General features: G+C 46.3%; 2 protein-coding genes across 3 annotated transcripts in view; both read left to right on the top strand.

The window, feature by feature from the left end:
• Snrnp27 (small nuclear ribonucleoprotein U4/U6.U5 subunit 27) overlaps positions 1 to 4,404 on the top strand; it is an 11,366-nt gene extending 6,962 nt beyond the window's left edge. Inside the window, exons 5-6 of the mRNA XM_005364805.2 lie at positions 2,766 to 2,830; positions 3,988 to 4,404. Coding sequence (XP_005364862.1) covers positions 2,766 to 2,830; positions 3,988 to 4,042 — 120 coding nt within the window. The 3' untranslated portion in view covers positions 4,043 to 4,404. The remainder of the gene's footprint in view (positions 1 to 2,765; positions 2,831 to 3,987) is intronic.
• Positions 4,405 to 9,220: 4,816 nt separating this feature from the next.
• Mxd1 (MAX dimerization protein 1) overlaps positions 9,221 to 17,220 on the top strand; it is a 22,520-nt gene continuing 14,520 nt past the window's right edge. For both annotated transcript variants that reach the window (XM_026788203.1, XM_005364802.3), the window contains exons 1-2: positions 9,221 to 11,480; positions 11,782 to 11,881. In XM_026788203.1, coding sequence (XP_026644004.1) covers positions 10,976 to 11,480; positions 11,782 to 11,881 — 605 coding nt within the window. In that variant the 5' untranslated portion in view covers positions 9,221 to 10,975. The remainder of the gene's footprint in view (positions 11,481 to 11,781; positions 11,882 to 17,220) is intronic.

Genomic DNA, 17,220 nt, shown 5'->3' with positions numbered 1-17,220 from the left:
TATATATATATGTGAATTGGTATGAAGGTATCAGATCTCTTGGAAATGGAATTACAGGCAGTTGGGATCTGCCATGTGGGTGCTGGGAATTGAACCCAGGTCCTCTGGAAGAACAGCCAGTGCTCTTACCCGCTGAGCTGTCTCTCTAGCCCACATGGTTATGTTCTAATGACCCCATATAGATGTTAATTTCATTTATGTGCAGTTGGCTTCATGTCTGTCAGCTAAAGCCTCTCGGCTCATTCATTTTCCTTTCTATTAAGCATTTCAGTTTACTTATTTTTTTTTTTTTTTTTTTGGTTTTTCGAGACAGGGTTTCTCTGCGGCTTTGGAGCCTGTCCTGGACCTAGCTCTGTAGACCAGCAGTTTACTTATTTTTACTAGTGGCTAATTTTCCTCCCAACATGTAATGCATGAGAATAGAGTTGGTGATAATGCACCTCTCCAGAAGCTTTCAGAGAATGAGTGAGCCTCTGCAGACTGAGCTCAGTGAGGAGTCAGCATAATGCTCCTCTGTGATGCTAGTCTTCCCAGGTCTGTCTACTGCCTGTTCTTAGGAACTCAAGTGGTAACACCCTCAGTAGTTTTCTTCAGTATTGCAGATCCTCCCTGGAAATTTCAATGAAAATAGTAGAAAATCAGTCCAGATTGGGGCTTAGGAGACTCAGTTGGTAAAGCCCTGACTGCACGTGTAGGGCAGGTCCGGTGGTGCACATCTGCAAGCCCACCAGTGGGACGGGGCAGACACAGATGGGAGGTGGATGCCTGGAGCTTGGTGGCCAGCCACTCCAGCTGAGTTCCCAAGTTCCCGTGCGAGATCCTATCTCAAGTAAGGTGGGAGGCTGGCGAGATGGCTTGATGGTGTGTCTGCTTGTGAACAGCGTGCATGCTAAAGATAAGTGTAAAAAAAATTTAAGGGCCTGGCATGGTGGGTCTTTAATCCCAGCACACGGAGGCAGAGGCAGGTGAATCTTTGTGAGTTAGAGACCAGCCTGGTGTACAGAGTGAGTTCCAGGACAACCAAGACAACCGTCTTAAAAAAACAAAAGCAAGCCGGGCGATGGTGGCGCACGCCTTTAATCCCAGCACTCGGGAGGCAGAAGCAGGCGGATCTCTGTGAGTTCGAGACCAACCTGGTCTACAAAGCTAGTTCCAGGACAGGAACCAAAACCACAGAGAAACCCTGTCTCGAAAAACCAAAAAAAAAAAAAAAAAGCAAAACAGAGAAATTTTTGGAGATGGAGAGCACTTCAGGAAGACACCCAACATAGACTTCTGGCCGCTACATGAATGCTCAAACATGTTCATATATACCTGATGAACATGCACACACATAATATCACACAGAGAAATAAAGAAAATTAATTGAAAGTATTTATCTTAGTTCCATTTCAAATGTGTGGGCCCCTCTGTGCACACCATCAGTAGTAGAATCGTAGGTTTTGCCCTCCTGCAGTGATGTCCAGTGATGTTCCACACCAATAGGCCATGTTCCTAATTGAAGAGCTTAACGTTGTGCCAGTGTTTGCTGCAGTGACTTCATTGAGCTGTGGCTTTTCTAAACTTCTGAAAGTGCAGTAGCTTAGGCCCCGAGAGTACAAGCTCCATCTAGAAGCTGCAGCCTCAAGCTAGATGTGGTGGCGCATGTCTATAACCCTAGCACTTGGGTAGAAGAATCAGGAAGTTCAGGTCATCCTCAGTTACACACTGACGCTGGCCCAGGCAGCTAGAGTCCTCTCAACACTAACAGACAAAAAGCAGTGGCCTGTGGTTTCAGGAGAGAGAGCACAGCATGGAAGGGTAACAGTACTTGAGGGAAGCACAGTTTACATTGTTACTATTCAGGAATTAGATAAGAATTAAACATGGTGCTCTCAGCAGCTGGATCATTTGAATTGGCTTGACCAATGGACAGCACCCAGATAGCTCAAGGCTGGATGGGGGCAGGGAAGGTAGGTCAGACACGAGGAACAGCATGGGATCAAGTGGGAATGGGGAGTGAAGTGATTGCATGGAGTATGGACCACAATAAGATATGTGTCCAAGAGCACCAGCTCAGCTTGTACCTGCTCCAAGTTCCAATTCCTTATTTAAATATCAAAGATTCAATCTTCTGTGAAGAAATGGGAATTAAACATGTAGAAAATTGTCCCAGCGTGGTTGGAGAATGTTATGAGCCAAATATGTGAATATGAGAACTTTTTCTTTCCTGTAGTTTTTCTAGACAGGATTTCTCTGTAGCTTTGGGGCCTGACCTGTAACTCACTCTGCAGACCAGGCTGGCCTGAAATTCACCTGTGTCTGCCTCCCTAGTGCTGGGATTAAAGGTGTGCGCTACCACTGCCTGGCAAATATGAGAACTTTTTTCTCATTTTAAAAGATTCTTTTTTTTTTTTTACATTTTAATTTTTGTTTGCATTGGATCCCCTGGAACTAGAGGTACAGACAGCTGTGAGCTGCCATGTGGTGCTGGGTCCTTTGGAAGAGCAGCCAGTGTTCTTAACCACTGTGCCATCTCTTTGGCCCTCAAAAGATTCTTTAAAGGAAGTTAGAATCTGCTTCTTTTTCCAGCATACCTTGTACATCATGTGAAAACTGCGAATGCTTTTCGTTTTTTTTTGTGTGTGTGTGTGGTGCTGAGGATGGTACACACTAGGCAAGCACCCTACCACGAAGTACATCCTCAGCCCCAAATGTTTGTACCCACAGGATCCCCCTCTGTGATTGATCCAGATATTTAATATGGCCTTTCTGTTTCTTTCCAGGGGAAGAAGGTAGATGGTTCTGTAAATGCCTATGCCATAAACGTGTCTCAGAAGAGGAAATACAGGTATGCATGGTCCCTGTGCCATGTCTGTGCTTGACCTCAAATTAGTTTCATATTTGGAAGAGAATTGTTACAAGATAATTGTGTATATTTAGGAAATGCTGAACTTTTCCATACTGTTTGTACATGTGTGCTTGCTTGTTTACTCTTGTGTGCATGCACATGTGTGTGTGTGCGCACGTGCACAAGCACATGTGTGTGTGTGCGCGCACGTGCACAAGCGCATGTGTGTGTGTCCCCATTTTTTGAGACATAGGTAAAGATAACCATGACCGAATCCTTGGGCCGCCCAAATGTTGGGATTACAAACTTGTGCCACCAAGACTGGCTACTGTGAAATATTCTGTCTTTGTTGTTTGAATTCGGATGTATTAAAATTTCCCTCCAGCAGCTGGGCGGTGGTGGCGCACGCCTTTAATCCCAGCACTTGGGAGGCAGAGGCAGGCGGATCTCTGGGAGTTCGAGGCCAGCCTGATCTACAAGAGCTAGTTCCAGGACAGGCACCAAAGCTACAGAGAAACTCTGTCTTGATAAACCGAAAAAAAAAAAAAAAAATTTCCCTCCAGCATACATGTAAGCAGTTAGCTCTGCCTGTCATTGCCCTGAGGCAGGCTCTTCAGACCAGAAGCTCAGAGTTCTGATTGGACTAGGCAGTGAGCTCTCTCTGCCCTCCCATTGCTGGGGTTATAGGCACACACAGCCATGCCTAGCATTTTTTTTTTTTTTTTTGGTTTTTCGAGACAGGGTTTCTCTGTGGTTTTGGAGCCTGTCCTGGAACAGCTCTTGTAGACCAGGCTGGTCTCGAACTCACAGAGATCCGCCTGCCTCTGCCTCCCGAGTGCTGGGATTAAAGGTGTGTGCCACCACCGCCCGGCTATGCCTAGAATTTTTTATTTTACCTATTTGGAAGTCAAATGCTCTTACCAACTAATCTGTCCCTTAGCCCTGCTTTTGAACACAGAGACTATATGTATCCCAGGCGGGGCTTGAACTTGCAACCCTTGCACCCCACCCTTGCAATACTGATGGCTATAGGCACACACCATCACACCCAGATAAAACGTTTTAAAAAGTATTAGTTGAATTCTTGAAGTATGTTTTTATTATATTTTAAAAATAAGATCCAAATTTTTAAAAATTACTTTTTTCTTTTATCATAGGCAGTACATGAATCGGAAAGGCGGATTCAACAGACCTCTGGATTTTATTGCATAAGACTTGAGGTGTTGGAGGATTTCCTCCCGCTCATCTGGGTCAGAGAGTATTTTATATTTTGTATTTCATACACCTCAAAACAGGATCTTGGTTCTTCCCTCTTGTAAAGTAAGAAAGTGTTATTTATGACCCTGGTGTACCTGTTTCCTCAGGAGGTAGCGCAGTTGCTGTGGTCCTGCAGTGCTCACAGCCCGTTTGTCTTGCTCCTTTGACTCTGTATGTGCTTTCTTCCTGGATGCTGTTAGGAGTTCTTAAAAACTGAAAGTGACTTAGATGTGAGTTTCTTCAATAAAACAGTATTTCTACCCATTTTAATTTATTTGACAAGTACCTTTATTGCTAGATTAAAGAGTCTCTCTGAACATTTTCTTTTTCCACGAGTAGATTCCTTTTGTTTTGAGACAAGGTCTTGTTATGTAATCCAGGCTAGTCTTAAAACTGAGACAGTCTTCCCTGCCTCTATCTCCTTGTTGCTGGGATGTCACCGTGCAAGTTTAGATTTAGCTGTTTGGAGTCTTGGTCTTAAAAACGAGAAGAAGGAAAGAATATAGCTTTGGATTTTTATATATTCTGCATTTCTTCCCAAAATATCGTTTACTATGTTCCCTCAGTAACAACAGCGAACATGCTTGCTATAAAAATACTTAGGAGAACCCAACAGAAAAAGAAAAGGCGAAACCCCCCTGCAGTCCTGCTGTAGAAACTGAAATATCCCCGCCCATGAAATAATATAAAATGTGCATTCAGCCCTCAGGTAACCCTTGCCTCATTTACTCTGGACAGTTTTACGCTCATCTTGTTTAGAGATAATGGCATCCTGTAGCTTTCTAGTTGTATTATAGTTGATCAACCTTTTTTGATGCCTTGAAAAGGGTATCTAGTAGCAGGTTGCATGTCCACTTAGAGACAACCCATAAGTGCGTAAACATATTTTATATGTGTCTGGCTGTGTGTCGGCTTGGCAAAGCCTTCCCTGGTGGTACATCTACAATTCCTCCTGTATTGCAGCCCCCGCTAATGGTAGCTTCAGATTATTTCCACTCTTTGCAGTTTTAGACAGTTTTGTAATTACACTTGGGTCTCATGATGTTGTATTTCTTTGGCTGTATCTTTAATGTCCTTACTAATGTTTTGGCTTGCTTATAGAGTAAGGAGTTTCGTTGGGCATTTTCCTGATATATATCATTCTGCTTTTTTATCCACTCTCCCCATGTCTGCCTCCTTTTGCTGGTTTCTTTCTTTCCCCAGGTAGTCCCCCCTCCACTTTTCTGTGATACATACTCTAATGCCTTCTCTTCTCCTCCCTACCTCTCAAGTCCTCCCTCCGCTTTCACGTGATGCATATTCCAGTGCTTTCTCTTTTCTCTACCTCTCAAGTTCTTTCTCCCTTTTCATGGCCCCTTTTATTCATTCATGACTCCCGTCACATGTATGTAAACATGTACTTAAATTCAAATCTAGATTTCACGTATGAGAGAAAACATGCAATATTTCTGTCCATCTAGCGCATTTCATTTAGTGTAATGATCTCCATTTCCATTTGGTTAGATTTTGAAATCTGGGAGATGGGGGGTGTTGGTTAGAACTTTTCCTCTAAATGGCAGCTGTCATACAGCAGCCTTTGTTGAGATCTTCTGTTTCCAAGTACCTGTGTGTTGGCATGCCAAGGCTTTGTCCTTTGACCCTCTTCCTGCACTCCATATGGCTTTAAATGTCTGCCGCATGCTATGTATGTCAGGTTGGACCTCTGCTAAGCTGAAGCCTTGTTTGTGCCTAAAGCATTAGGCACCTCAAATGTAAAGCTAAACTGAGCCCTTGCTTCCCTGCAGTCTTCCCTGAGCCTCCGCCCTTTTAGTTGCTGGCCATTTCATTTTCTCTTTCAGACAAATTCTGGGGTCATCCTCATGCCTTCTGCCTCTTGCCTGGACTGCTGCAGTATTTCCGGATGGGCCCCCTCTCTTTGCTCTTGCTGGCTTCTTTACTCCCCACCCCGCAGCAGACATCATCGCATGCCCCCCTGGTTTCAGTGATAGTTAGAATAACGCCCATTTTGCTGCAGTCTCAGGCTCCTGTGGGATCTGCACTCATACCATAGCTCGCTGCATTTGGACCCGTCTGCTGGGGTCACTGCCCACTCTTCCCACTTTCTTTTCTTCCTCTGGATGTTTTCTCTCCTAGATGTGTTCATGTTGGCATAGGATTCATAGACCATAAAACATACTCTGTTAAAGTTGACAGTAGTTCAGTGTGTTCAGTTAGGCAGGCACCCATCTTCACCTCTAGTCTTGAAGAAACTGTGAACTCTCTTAATATTCTGTCAACTCTTAATGCTGCCACAGCTCACCAGCATGTGCTGTGTCTCTGCATGTGTGCCTGTTGTGGGTGTTTCACATACAGTTCCGCCTGGTTGCTTTCACTTGGCATCATCCTCATCGTGGCATGGATTGGTGTCCCTTTGTACAGCTGACTGGTGCTCCATTCTGAGCTTATAGCATGTTTTTGCTTATAATTCAATAACAGCAGATGGGCATTTAGGTTGCTTTTGCTTTTGTGAACAATGACCCACGGACACTAGTACACTTTTGTATGAATACATTTTTGTTTATTTTTTGAGAACTGCCCTGGCAGTTCTGGAACTGGAACTCACAGAAGTCTGCCTGCCTCTACCTCCCCAGTGCTAGAATTAAAGGCATGTACCACAGCACCTAGCTACAGTGAACACATTTTTATTCTCAGTTCCCTGGACAGTCTATGTAGAAGCAAAACTATTGGGTTATATAATAACTCTTTTAAGCTTCTCCATTCCCCTGCAGTAGGAGGTGCTACACCTGCTCTCCAAGCCCACTTCCACTTACCTTCACAGCACTTAGTGCAAACTTAGGTCCTCTGTGCTTTCACCAACTGTTCCTTCTGTTCTGAGAAATGGGCCTTGCCTTGTTTGCTGACATAGCCCCAGTTCCATAGAGTGCCTGGTATATTCCTTTTGAATTAGAATATAATGCTGTCAGCTTTCTCACTGAGCCACTTCTGATTTTTGTTTTTAACCATATATTATTTATTTTTGGAAAATATTTAAGACATTAGGTTAAATAGGACTGATCTCTTTTTTAAAGTTACCGATTTTTAAGTTGTAGTTATGTGTTTGTGCCTGCTTGTATATATGCGCATCATGTGCATGCAGAGACCAAAAGAGGCCATCAGATCACCTGGAACGAAGTTACAGGTGGTTGTGAGCCACGTGATGTCGGTGCTGGGAACCACGCCCAGATCCTGTGCATGTGCAGCAGTTGCTCTTAACCACCGGAGTCTGCTTACTCTCCAGCCCCTAATGCCCTCGTACATAGAAGCCACTGTTGCCTGCCCCAGTCCTGAGTCCTGGGTTGCAGGTATGCTACACCACAACCTGCTTCTTTTTCTGTCTTTCCTTTTTTTCTTTTTTTCTTTTTCTTTTTCATTTAAACACTGCTTGGCCCATTATATCTAGTCTCTTCTCGGCTAACTCTCGTACCTGGACTAGCCCATTTCCAATCATGTGTATAGCGCCCCAAGGTGCGCTTACCAGGAAGATTCTAGCCTATGTCCATCCTGGGTCTGAGCTTCATGCGTCTGCCTCAGAGAGCAGAGCTATTGCCTCTGTCCGGGAGAGGGGAGCATGGCATCTCTGCTCCAGAGAGCAGAGCTGTCGAGTCTGAGCTCACTTCCTCTTCCTCCCAGCATTCTGTTCTGTTTACTCCTCCCACCTATGTTTTAACCTATGAGGGCCGGCCAAGCAGTTTCTTTATTGCTTAACCAATGAAATCAACAGATTGATATATGACACTCCCACATCGCTTCCCCTTTTTTCTGTTAAACAAAAAAAGGAAGGCTTTAACTTTAACATAGCAAAATTACATATAACAAAACAGTTATCAAGTAAAAATTACAATATTTACATCTATTTTATCTTTATCATAACTTACATCTTTTTTCTTTTTTAAGTAAATAACATGTAGAAGTAATTTTATAATTCAATTTATATAATTAATTTAGAAACTTGTAGAGTTTTCTGTGCCTATGTAAATTAATCTACCTTTAGCAACCCCTGCTGCCCTCCTCTGTGTGCTGTGCAATATGTTTTACATATGGGTATATATACATGTATGTGTGTATGCATGTGTTTAGAAGTTTTGAAGATTCTGTCATGATGAGAGAAGCCATGACATTGAAGTGTTCACAGTGACTGCAAAGAAGGGGTTGATATTAAAAACAATAATGTCCTATTTGGATATTTACTCCTCCAAAAATGAAATCAGTTCTTCAAAAACTTAGAAGACAAAATTCATTTCAGAGTGATTTTGTAGCCTTGATTGTGAAGAATGTTTTGTTCCCACAGCCTTAGCCCTTTCAGACAGTTGAGGGCTGTGGGCATCCAGTTCTGAGGTGCTTGCCAAAGCAGCCCTCCTTGTCAGATGTCACAGCACGAGGTGAGCTCAGCGTGGGCTGCGACCTTTCACCCGGGAACCAGAGGGGCTAAGAGAATAGACAACGTTTGTCCCATAGCCATGCCTATGTTTTAGCTACTCACTCCTTAGTTTTATCTTGCATGCTGTAAAGCATCTGTAACAAGGAGGCTGCTTGTTAGTTCCTGGCTGCTTAGCCCCGCAATAATCACACAGAAACAGTATTATTTAAATCGTTGCTTGGTCCATTAACTCTAGCTTCTTATTGGCTAGCTCTTACATCTTAATTTAACCCATCTCCATGAATCTGTGCATTACCACCAGGTCGTGGCCTATCAGAAGAGTTTCAGTGTGTCTGTCTCTGGTGGTGGCTCCATAGCTTCTCTCTGACTCTGCCCTTCTTTCTCCAGCATTCAATTTAGTTTTCCCTGCCTAGCTCTGTTCCCCTATAGCTCTGCTATAGGCCCAAAACAGTCCCTTTATTAGCCCATGCTATTCACAGCGTACAGTGGGGACTCCCACATCAAAGCACCTTCCTTATCACATGCAGATTTTTTTTAAAGATTTATTTATTTATTGTGTATACAGTGTTCTGTCTGTCTCCTTGCTAGCCATATGAGGACACCAGTCTCATTACAGATGGTTGTGAGCCACCATGTGGTCGCTGGGAATTGAACTCAGGACCTCTGGAAGAGCAGTCACTGCTCTTAACCTCTGAGCCATCTCTCCAGCCCCATATGCAGATTTTTTATTAAAATTCTTGCTGTAAAACTGGGGCTCAAGCATTTTAGAACCCACATGTTTGGGAGGCAAGGCTCTGCCTATCAGTTCACAGGCATGTAGTTTGGGGTTTTGGAAGCTCCAGCACCCTTTGTTTTTCTCTTGTTGCTTCAGTGCCAGCAGATGGCACCAGATGCTCTGTTCTTCCTGGTGTCAAGTCCTGGTTGGTGTCACTAATCCTCTTCTTCTATCACCAGGAAAGGAAGCTGCTGTATTCCTCAGTCTTATTCTCTGATGCTTATATAATTGAGTATTTTTGTTTGGAGTTGAATTTAGACTTGTTGGTGCTTAAATTACTTGCTTTATTTGCTCTCTCTGGTTTGGGTTTCAAACTCTGAACCCCTCCCTCTAAAAAGGAGCATGTGGCTTTTCAGCTGGAGTCATTGTAGAGGAAGAATTAGGATCCTGAAATAGGACTGGGTTGAAACAAATTTTTGAGAGCAAAAGAGAAAGACTGAAAAGATGTCAAATATTCAGAGAAACTTGTGAGGAAATATAAAAGTGCAAAACCCAAGATATGAAAATGGCCAAAACAGAGCATGTTTAGGAATATTAAATTGGTTACTTTAATAGTTGCTTTCATTACCTTAATCTTTAAATTTTAGCAGACAGCATACAATTTAAAAATGTTTCGAGTGGTTCTTTTCTCCATTCTTATTTCCAAGTTGTGTGCCTTCATGACAAACTGCTTTCCGTGTGTGTCAGCATAGAGCCCTGATTGGACCCTTGCACAGGCCAGGCAGCATTGCCGCTGAGCCGCACCCCGTCCACCATGTGGTACCCACAGTTTGGTTGTGTTCTTTGTCTGCAATTCTCTGTACCTGCTGTGGGGTGTTTTGGGTTGGTTTGGTTGGTTGGTTGGTTTTTTGTTTTGTTTTTGTTTTGTACAACTCCAAATCAGAGGATTGCCAGGCCAGTTGTAGGTGAGAGGACACGGGGTTCAGGTCTTTTCCCAAGCTAAGGAAGAGCAGGGAAGTTACTTGTCTCGGAGCCCCTTTCTTGTGCAAAATGTAGGTAAGGGTGACAACTCCTCGAGGTTGTCCCGAGGGGCGAAAACAGTGTTGGTAGGTTACCTGACATCTGTGCCCCAAGAAAGCTAACACTGCGTGCTGACAGCACTAATAGGTCTTATTTAAAAACATCCTGCTCACTTCAGTTCTCAAAGTTCTTACCGTGTAGCTTTATCCCTGTCTTTTAAATTGGAGATGTAGACATTGCATTTTGGGTCTCGAATGAGCTCTCGTTTCAAAAATCGTGTTTGCTCAAGGGCCTGTGTTTACAGTGAGCTTTCCAGTGGGTATCGGTGGAGTACTCGGTTAGTGGGCTGGGAGAGAGGCCTGCTTGGGAGTGTTTTCCTCTGGGATTATAGGGGCGGCCTCGGGTTCAGCCTTACTCTCTAGGCACCGGGCCACTAGGTGCAAGCGTGGTCTAGGGGAGCCGGCCGTTTCCCCCCCACCCTTCGGGTGGGAGCTACGTGCCACCATCTGTCGGAGGTACCCGGCTAGGCCTGAAGTTCTCCCCGGAGACAGTGGGCAACAGGTCGGTGGCCAGTGGGCGGGCTTTCGTCCCTGCCCTCCTGCCTCATAGCCAATCAGCAACCCGGAAGTGGGCCGCTGCTTGGGTAAAGTGGTGACGTCATCGTAGCCGGGAGGTTTCCTAGGGCTCAGCCAATGAGCTGCAGGTGCAGCGGCATTCCCTGTACTGTGCTTGCCCAATGCCCGCAGAGCCCAAGGGGGCCCGGCTGTCGGCATGCAGCCAATGGGAAGCAGGCAGGAGCACGAGGCGGAGTTGCGAGTCCTGCGGCCAATACGGTGCAGGGGGCGGAGTCCGGGCCTTGTCAAGCCCAGCCAACCAGCGAGAGGAGCGGGCTTCTGGGGCGGGGTCTCGGGCACTTCTCCAATCGCGGCGGTCCAGGGGCGGGTTGTGCCGAGGGCGACCCAATGAGGGGCACCGCCGCCGCGGGCCTGTCAAGGGACGGGATCGGGGGCGGGCGGCGGCGAGTCGGGATAAACACTCGGCGGCCGCGGCTGGGATCCGGGCTCCGTGCCGTCCCAGCGCTGTCCCTCCTGGCTGGCCAGCGCGGCGGCTCTTCGGCGTTCCCGGCCGGCGGCCCGCGGGCACCGAGAGGCGGCCCGCCGGGTGCAGGATGGCGACAGCCGTCGGGATGAACATCCAGCTGCTGCTGGAGGCGGCCGACTACCTGGAGCGGCGGGAGAGAGGTGCACGGCGGGCTGCGGGCCGGGCGGGCGGCCGCTGGGGTGGTTGGGGCGCGGGCCGGCCGCGAGCGCCAACCCCCGGGCCCGCGCCCCAAATCCGAGCGCGGGGGGCGGCGAGCAGCTGGAACCTTCCACACCTGCTCCGAACCGAGGGCGTCCACGCCAGGAAAGAGCAGGCATTGTTCTCAGAATTCCGCCTGCCTGCTCCCGGCCGGTGCCCCGAACTCCGACAGACAGACGGACGAGGGGACAGGGTGTCAGATGCTCTGGGCCCATTCATTAACTGGACCCCTCGGTTTTCTAGAAGCTGAACATGGGTATGCCTCCATGTTGCCGTACAGTAGCAAGGACAGAGATGCCTTCAAACGGAGGAACAAGCCCAAGAAGAACAGCACCAGTAGCAGGTAACTGTTCAGTGGTCCCCTTCTCTGTAGCTAACACGATGGCTGATTGTGAGTTGGCTGCTGGGATTCTAGCCCTACAGACACATCGAAGGTCCGGGAATCAGACATGGTGCTAAACAACCCTTCTTTTTAAGTCGAGGAAACTCAGGAGAAAGTAGGAATGTCTTACATTTCATTATGACCTTTTTTTTTTTTTTTTTAAATCTACTTTTCACCCTCTGAACAAAGCAAAACTCCTTGGGACTAGCAGCAGGGTCAGCACTTTCGCCTTCTTTACAGGCAACAGAGTTCCCACGTTTTCTTTCTGTCGAAACGCCGCGTGTTATCAGTTGATTTTGCTGGTCATGGTGAAGATTTCATAAACAAGGTATCTGGCCTGACACAGGTGGTAGAAATTTATATTTAACATGTAAATTCAATGCAGTCGTTTGTCTGATAACCCAGTTGTGACCTCTGTTTCTGTTGGCTGAGCAGAGTGATTGAGGTTAGAGCCCACTTCTGTGAGAAGGTGCACGTACCATTTGGGTGTCAGCAAGTTCCAGCCTTGCCCTGTTAGCCTCACAGATTAACTCCAGTCCTCCAAAGCTGTGACTGAGAGTTCACGGCTCCTGGTCCACAATAACGTTCTTCTCTGTGACTGTCCCAATATCCCCCTCCTTGCCCTTAAAATACTAGTTGGAGCTGGGCCTGATGGGGCACATCTCAGATCTCAGCACTCAGGAGGCAGAGGCAGGTGAATGTCTGTGAGTTGGAGGCCAGTCTGGTCCACATTGGGAATTCCAGACTAGCTACATGTGTGAGCACAGGGTTACATAGTGAGACTCTGTCTCAAAAAAAAAAAAAAAAAAAAAAAAAAAACCAAAAACAAACAAACAAACAAAAAACCCAAGAAACCCTAACTAGTTGGTAGGAGTCCATGTTACTAGGGCTGTTCAATTTAGGCCATGCCTAAAATCATTGACATTTTCATCAGCAATTTAGAATCCTAATCCCTCCCCCTCATGAATAACTTCCCACCAGCACATGGAGTACCATATAAGGTAGCTTCTGTGGTTAATACAGACCACTAAACCCCAGGAAGTGCCCACTCACACCTCGAATTCACCCACCTTGCCCTTGGCTCACCCCGTCCATAGTCCCTCGTGTTGGAGTCACAGACTGAGCCTCACACTGCACCACGCTCCTGACTAAGGCACAGGAAGGGTGGACCTGCCCCGTAATTACCTGGTGGGTTTTCCTCTCATCCAGCATAGCCTGGCGGCGGTAGTCAATAGCACCGCACGTGGGCACCGCAGCCTTCGAGGAGGCCCGCGCTGATCTGAGTCCATGGCATTCTGTAATAGTTTCACATAGAACTCGAAGGCTTGGGCGTTGTCCATTGTCTTTTCTGTACTAGTGTGTTTCACTTTTGCCTTTGTTATTACCACCCGAGTGGGGAGGATTGTCCACCTTGCCAGTCTTAGACTTTGATGCTTTAGCACTATTTTCCCCCTTTATAGAAAAGTTGCTGGGGGTGTTGAGGAGTGGGGACTAGAGAGGCATTGTGTAGTGACTTGGTCCCGGAAGGATGATTCAAAAAGTATAAAAAGAGCTTAAAATGCTAAGCGAAGCACCAGAGACCTCTTGTTGCTAGCCTACAGCCCTGCTGGAAGGTGACTGCCATTCCTGGGCTCTGCAAAAGCTGAAAACGCTTCTGTTAAGAGGCTTGCTTTCTGTGCTTAGAGTTAGGGCTATCCCCGCTGTTCGTGTACCTCACTGCCAGTGGATGGGTGTGATGCAGCCCATGTGGGAAGGGTTGAAGTCTGAGCAGGTGGGTTTTGTAGGCGTGGTCTCTTGCGTGGGTGTTGGCACGTCCCTCACCTGAGGAGCAAGAGCGCCGTCAGAGAGGAGCTGGACACCAGTCAGAGACAACCTTCTGCCCGGAACCCTGTCACCTAAATCCAAACTGAGAAGGCCAGGGAGGTACTGCTGGTTCACAGAACCCTTTGACAGTGACATGTTCATGTTCAGGTTGAAATGTTATGCTCTTTGCTTGTGGAGTCTGAGGAAATACTTTGCTTTGAACAATAAAAAATGAGATTCAGTCATTATTTCAAACTTCCTGGGAACTGAAAATGCAGTTTGTTTTAAAACTGCTTTTGTCAAAAATAATAATAGTAGTAGTAACAATAGTAACAAGCATAGTGAATCCCAGTTGCTTTGGAATCACCCAGAGAAATACTGGATTACAAAAACAGGATTTTTCTTTCCTACTGGTTTTTAAAATCATTTAGTTATTTAGAATTAAGACTGAGAGCTTTGTTTTTCTTGTTCTTGTTTGCTGTTGTTTCTAAAGAAAGACATCTTGTGGCATAAGGTATATCTCCGGGGTAGAGCGCTTGTCTAGTATGTGTGAGGCGCTGAGTTCAGTCTCTAGCACTGGAGGGAAAAAAGGTAAAGACAGTCCTGTTGCCCAGGCTAGCCCAAACTCCTGGGTCTGATGTTCTTCCTGCCTCGGCTTCTTAAATAGCTGGAACGTCATACACGTGCCTCTGCCTGTGGTAGAGTTTTCAGAAGTGTATGTCGTTAACGTGAGGAAAACAGGCTCTGCCACTGACGTGAAAGAGGAAGTCCGGGCCTTGGTCACCGAACTATTTTATAAGGAGCGGCCGTGAGGCTGACCTAACACGAGGAGCCTTTCTGACACACTGCCCTGGGCTGAGTTATCTTTTTATTATGGTGTGCTGTATAGGGAAGGATTGACCTTATGGCCGTTCCAGAGTCCTCCCGTCCTCGATGCCTGCATGGAAAATGGCTTGACACAGAACGTTTCCGTGCATCGTCCCGTACCGTAATTAAAATCGGGGTGCTCACCAGTTGGTGGGGGTGGCTGCTGCTGATTAATGACTAACTCAGGTTCAGCAAGCCGAGCACACTTCACTTCCACCTTTTAGATGGCTGCCCCTTTAAAAGGCACCATGTGTGCAACACTCTGGAGTAATCAAGGAAAACCTGTCCTTTCTAAAACTTGAGAGTTAGAAAATTGCAGAGTTAGACTTCCTGCAGAATTTGTAGATAAAGTGTGTCCTGGGGATTCAGAATTTTTTTTTATGTAGACACAAATCATTTGTCTGTTGGTAGCTCTTCAAAGAATCCTGAAGTTGTTGGTGAAAAGTACCCCAGGTGCTCTTTCTCTTCCCAGTCTTCAGGGGCAGGGTGGGGGCGCTCCTTTTCTGTAGTTAAACAGGGAAGTCTCGGCCAGCACTAGGCGTCCACTCGTATCCATAAAAAAAAAAAACAAAAAAACTGCCAGACTTTGAACTTAGAATTCCCAGTTAAAGGTAGAACGTCACGTGTTTGAAGCCACGTGTTTGCGGTTCAGGTCAGATTCTTGTTAACAGAGGGTCCCTGCCAACCCCTGAAAGACATAGACCAGACTGATGGAAAACCCAGGGAACCAACTGAAAACTGACTGGTTTGGGGATCCTAGAAACAAAACTTTAAATGCCACCATTATTTTCTCATTTGTTTCTTGTCATGAGCAGAAATTAATCTTCTGGGGCCTTATAGAAGACAAGTTTACTGTAACCGCCTTTTTATTCATGTGTGTGTGTGTAGGTAGGTAGGTGCACATGTTCCTCGGTGGGCCTGTGGAGGTCAGGGGATAACTTCCAGAAGTTAGTTCTCTCCCTCCACCAGGTGGAGGAACTCAGGTCACCAGGTGGTGCCACAAGCACCTTTATCTGCTGAGCCTTCTTACCAATCCCTAGAAGAGAAATTTTAATGCTGGGCTAGAAATTTCCTGCTTGAAGTCAGCCCTCTGCCCCCTCACAGACACACACATGGCCCTGTGAGTAAACTGGGCTGCGGTGCCAATGGTATTATGTATGATACTATACATGGACGAGCATTTGCCGTCCTGCCATGACGCTTTACCTCCCGGGCTCACAGAATTCACAACCAGAGTCAGTTCGATTCCAGAGAATTCCACATGATAGGTCCAGATTCTGTCCTCCCCCTCACGTTTCTGTCTGGTCAGAGAGAAGCTGCGTGAGCATGTCGAGTCGTGTTGACTCTCGTGACGGTGGAACCCTATCCGTGGAGTCCAAGGCAAGGCCTAGTCCTCAAGGACAGCTATAAACACTGATCGTGGGGTTCTCACCCAGCATGCCTTTCATCCGACCCTTGCCAGCCACTTTTATAGTTGCTTCCTCATTGATCCTCGCTTGTTTAGTAGATTATCGGCAATTATCTTTATTCCCATTTAACAGAGGGGTTAACCAAGGACGGGATAGCAAAATCATTTCATCTACAGCACTACAGAGAGCAAAGCTGGTCTTTTTTTCATCCCAATTCCTGATTTTACCAGACATTGTCTTCGTGTTGAATTTGCAAAGCCCTGCTTTTGACCTCACTGTTATGGGGCAGCAGTGGTTCTGGAGATTCTGCATGAGACATTTAATTTAGGAGCTGAATTGGGGAGGAATTATTTTACCAGTTAAAATTGGATTTTGTAACCAAACAGCATCATGTTTTAGTATATGCGACCCTTAGGAGGTAAGGCGGGAGATGACGCCACCCCCGTGACTTTACAGATAGCATAAAGAAGGCTTTGTAATGTTACGCAACTCCAGGGCACACCACACTGTACAACTGTGTTTTGTAAGTGACCCTCTTCCTCCTTAGGAAGGGCTGCATGCCTCCTAATAAGTCACTGGAATTCCTTGCGCTGTATTTTCTTTAGATTTATATTTTTGTGTTTATGAGTGTTTTGTGTGCATGTATGTCACGTGCATCATGTTTGTAGCTGGTACCCACAGAGGTCAGAAGAGGGAATCAGATCCCCTGGAGAACTGGAGTTACAGACAGTTGAGCTGCCATGTAGGTGGTAGGAATTGAACCCAGGTCCTCTGCAAGATCTCCAAGTGCTCTTAATAACTGAGCCATCTTTCCAGCCACTTGAACTGCTTTAAAGATTTTTAATTATCTGACGCCCCAGTTGACTCCTTTAGAAGATGCTGGGGAATCACCTGCATCTACCTTCTCTCTACCAACTTTGTAGAAAAAAGTTAAAATGGAGGCTAGGGAGATAGCTGTACAGGTAATGTGTTTGCTCTACAACCATGGGACGCCTGACATTCATGTACAAGTCGGGCTTGGGAGCAGGCATCTCCATGGGTATGGAGACAGAACCCTGGGCTCTCCAACCACCAGTCAGAGAGCTCCCCGGTCATTGAGAGGCCTTGTCTCAGAAAGTAAGATGGAGAACAGTACTGAAAAGATACTAACACTGACCAGTAGTGCTCTCTCTCTCTCTCTCTCTCTCTCTCTCTCTCTCTCTCTCTCTCTCTCTCTCTCTC

This window comes from Microtus ochrogaster, unplaced genomic scaffold (assembly GCF_000317375.1).
Source record: "Microtus ochrogaster isolate Prairie Vole_2 unplaced genomic scaffold, MicOch1.0 UNK1, whole genome shotgun sequence".
Classification (NCBI taxonomy): Eukaryota; Metazoa; Chordata; class Mammalia; order Rodentia; family Cricetidae; genus Microtus; species Microtus ochrogaster.
The sequence above is the reverse complement of the archived record's forward strand: the minus strand, read 5'-3'. Positions and strand labels throughout refer to the sequence as shown.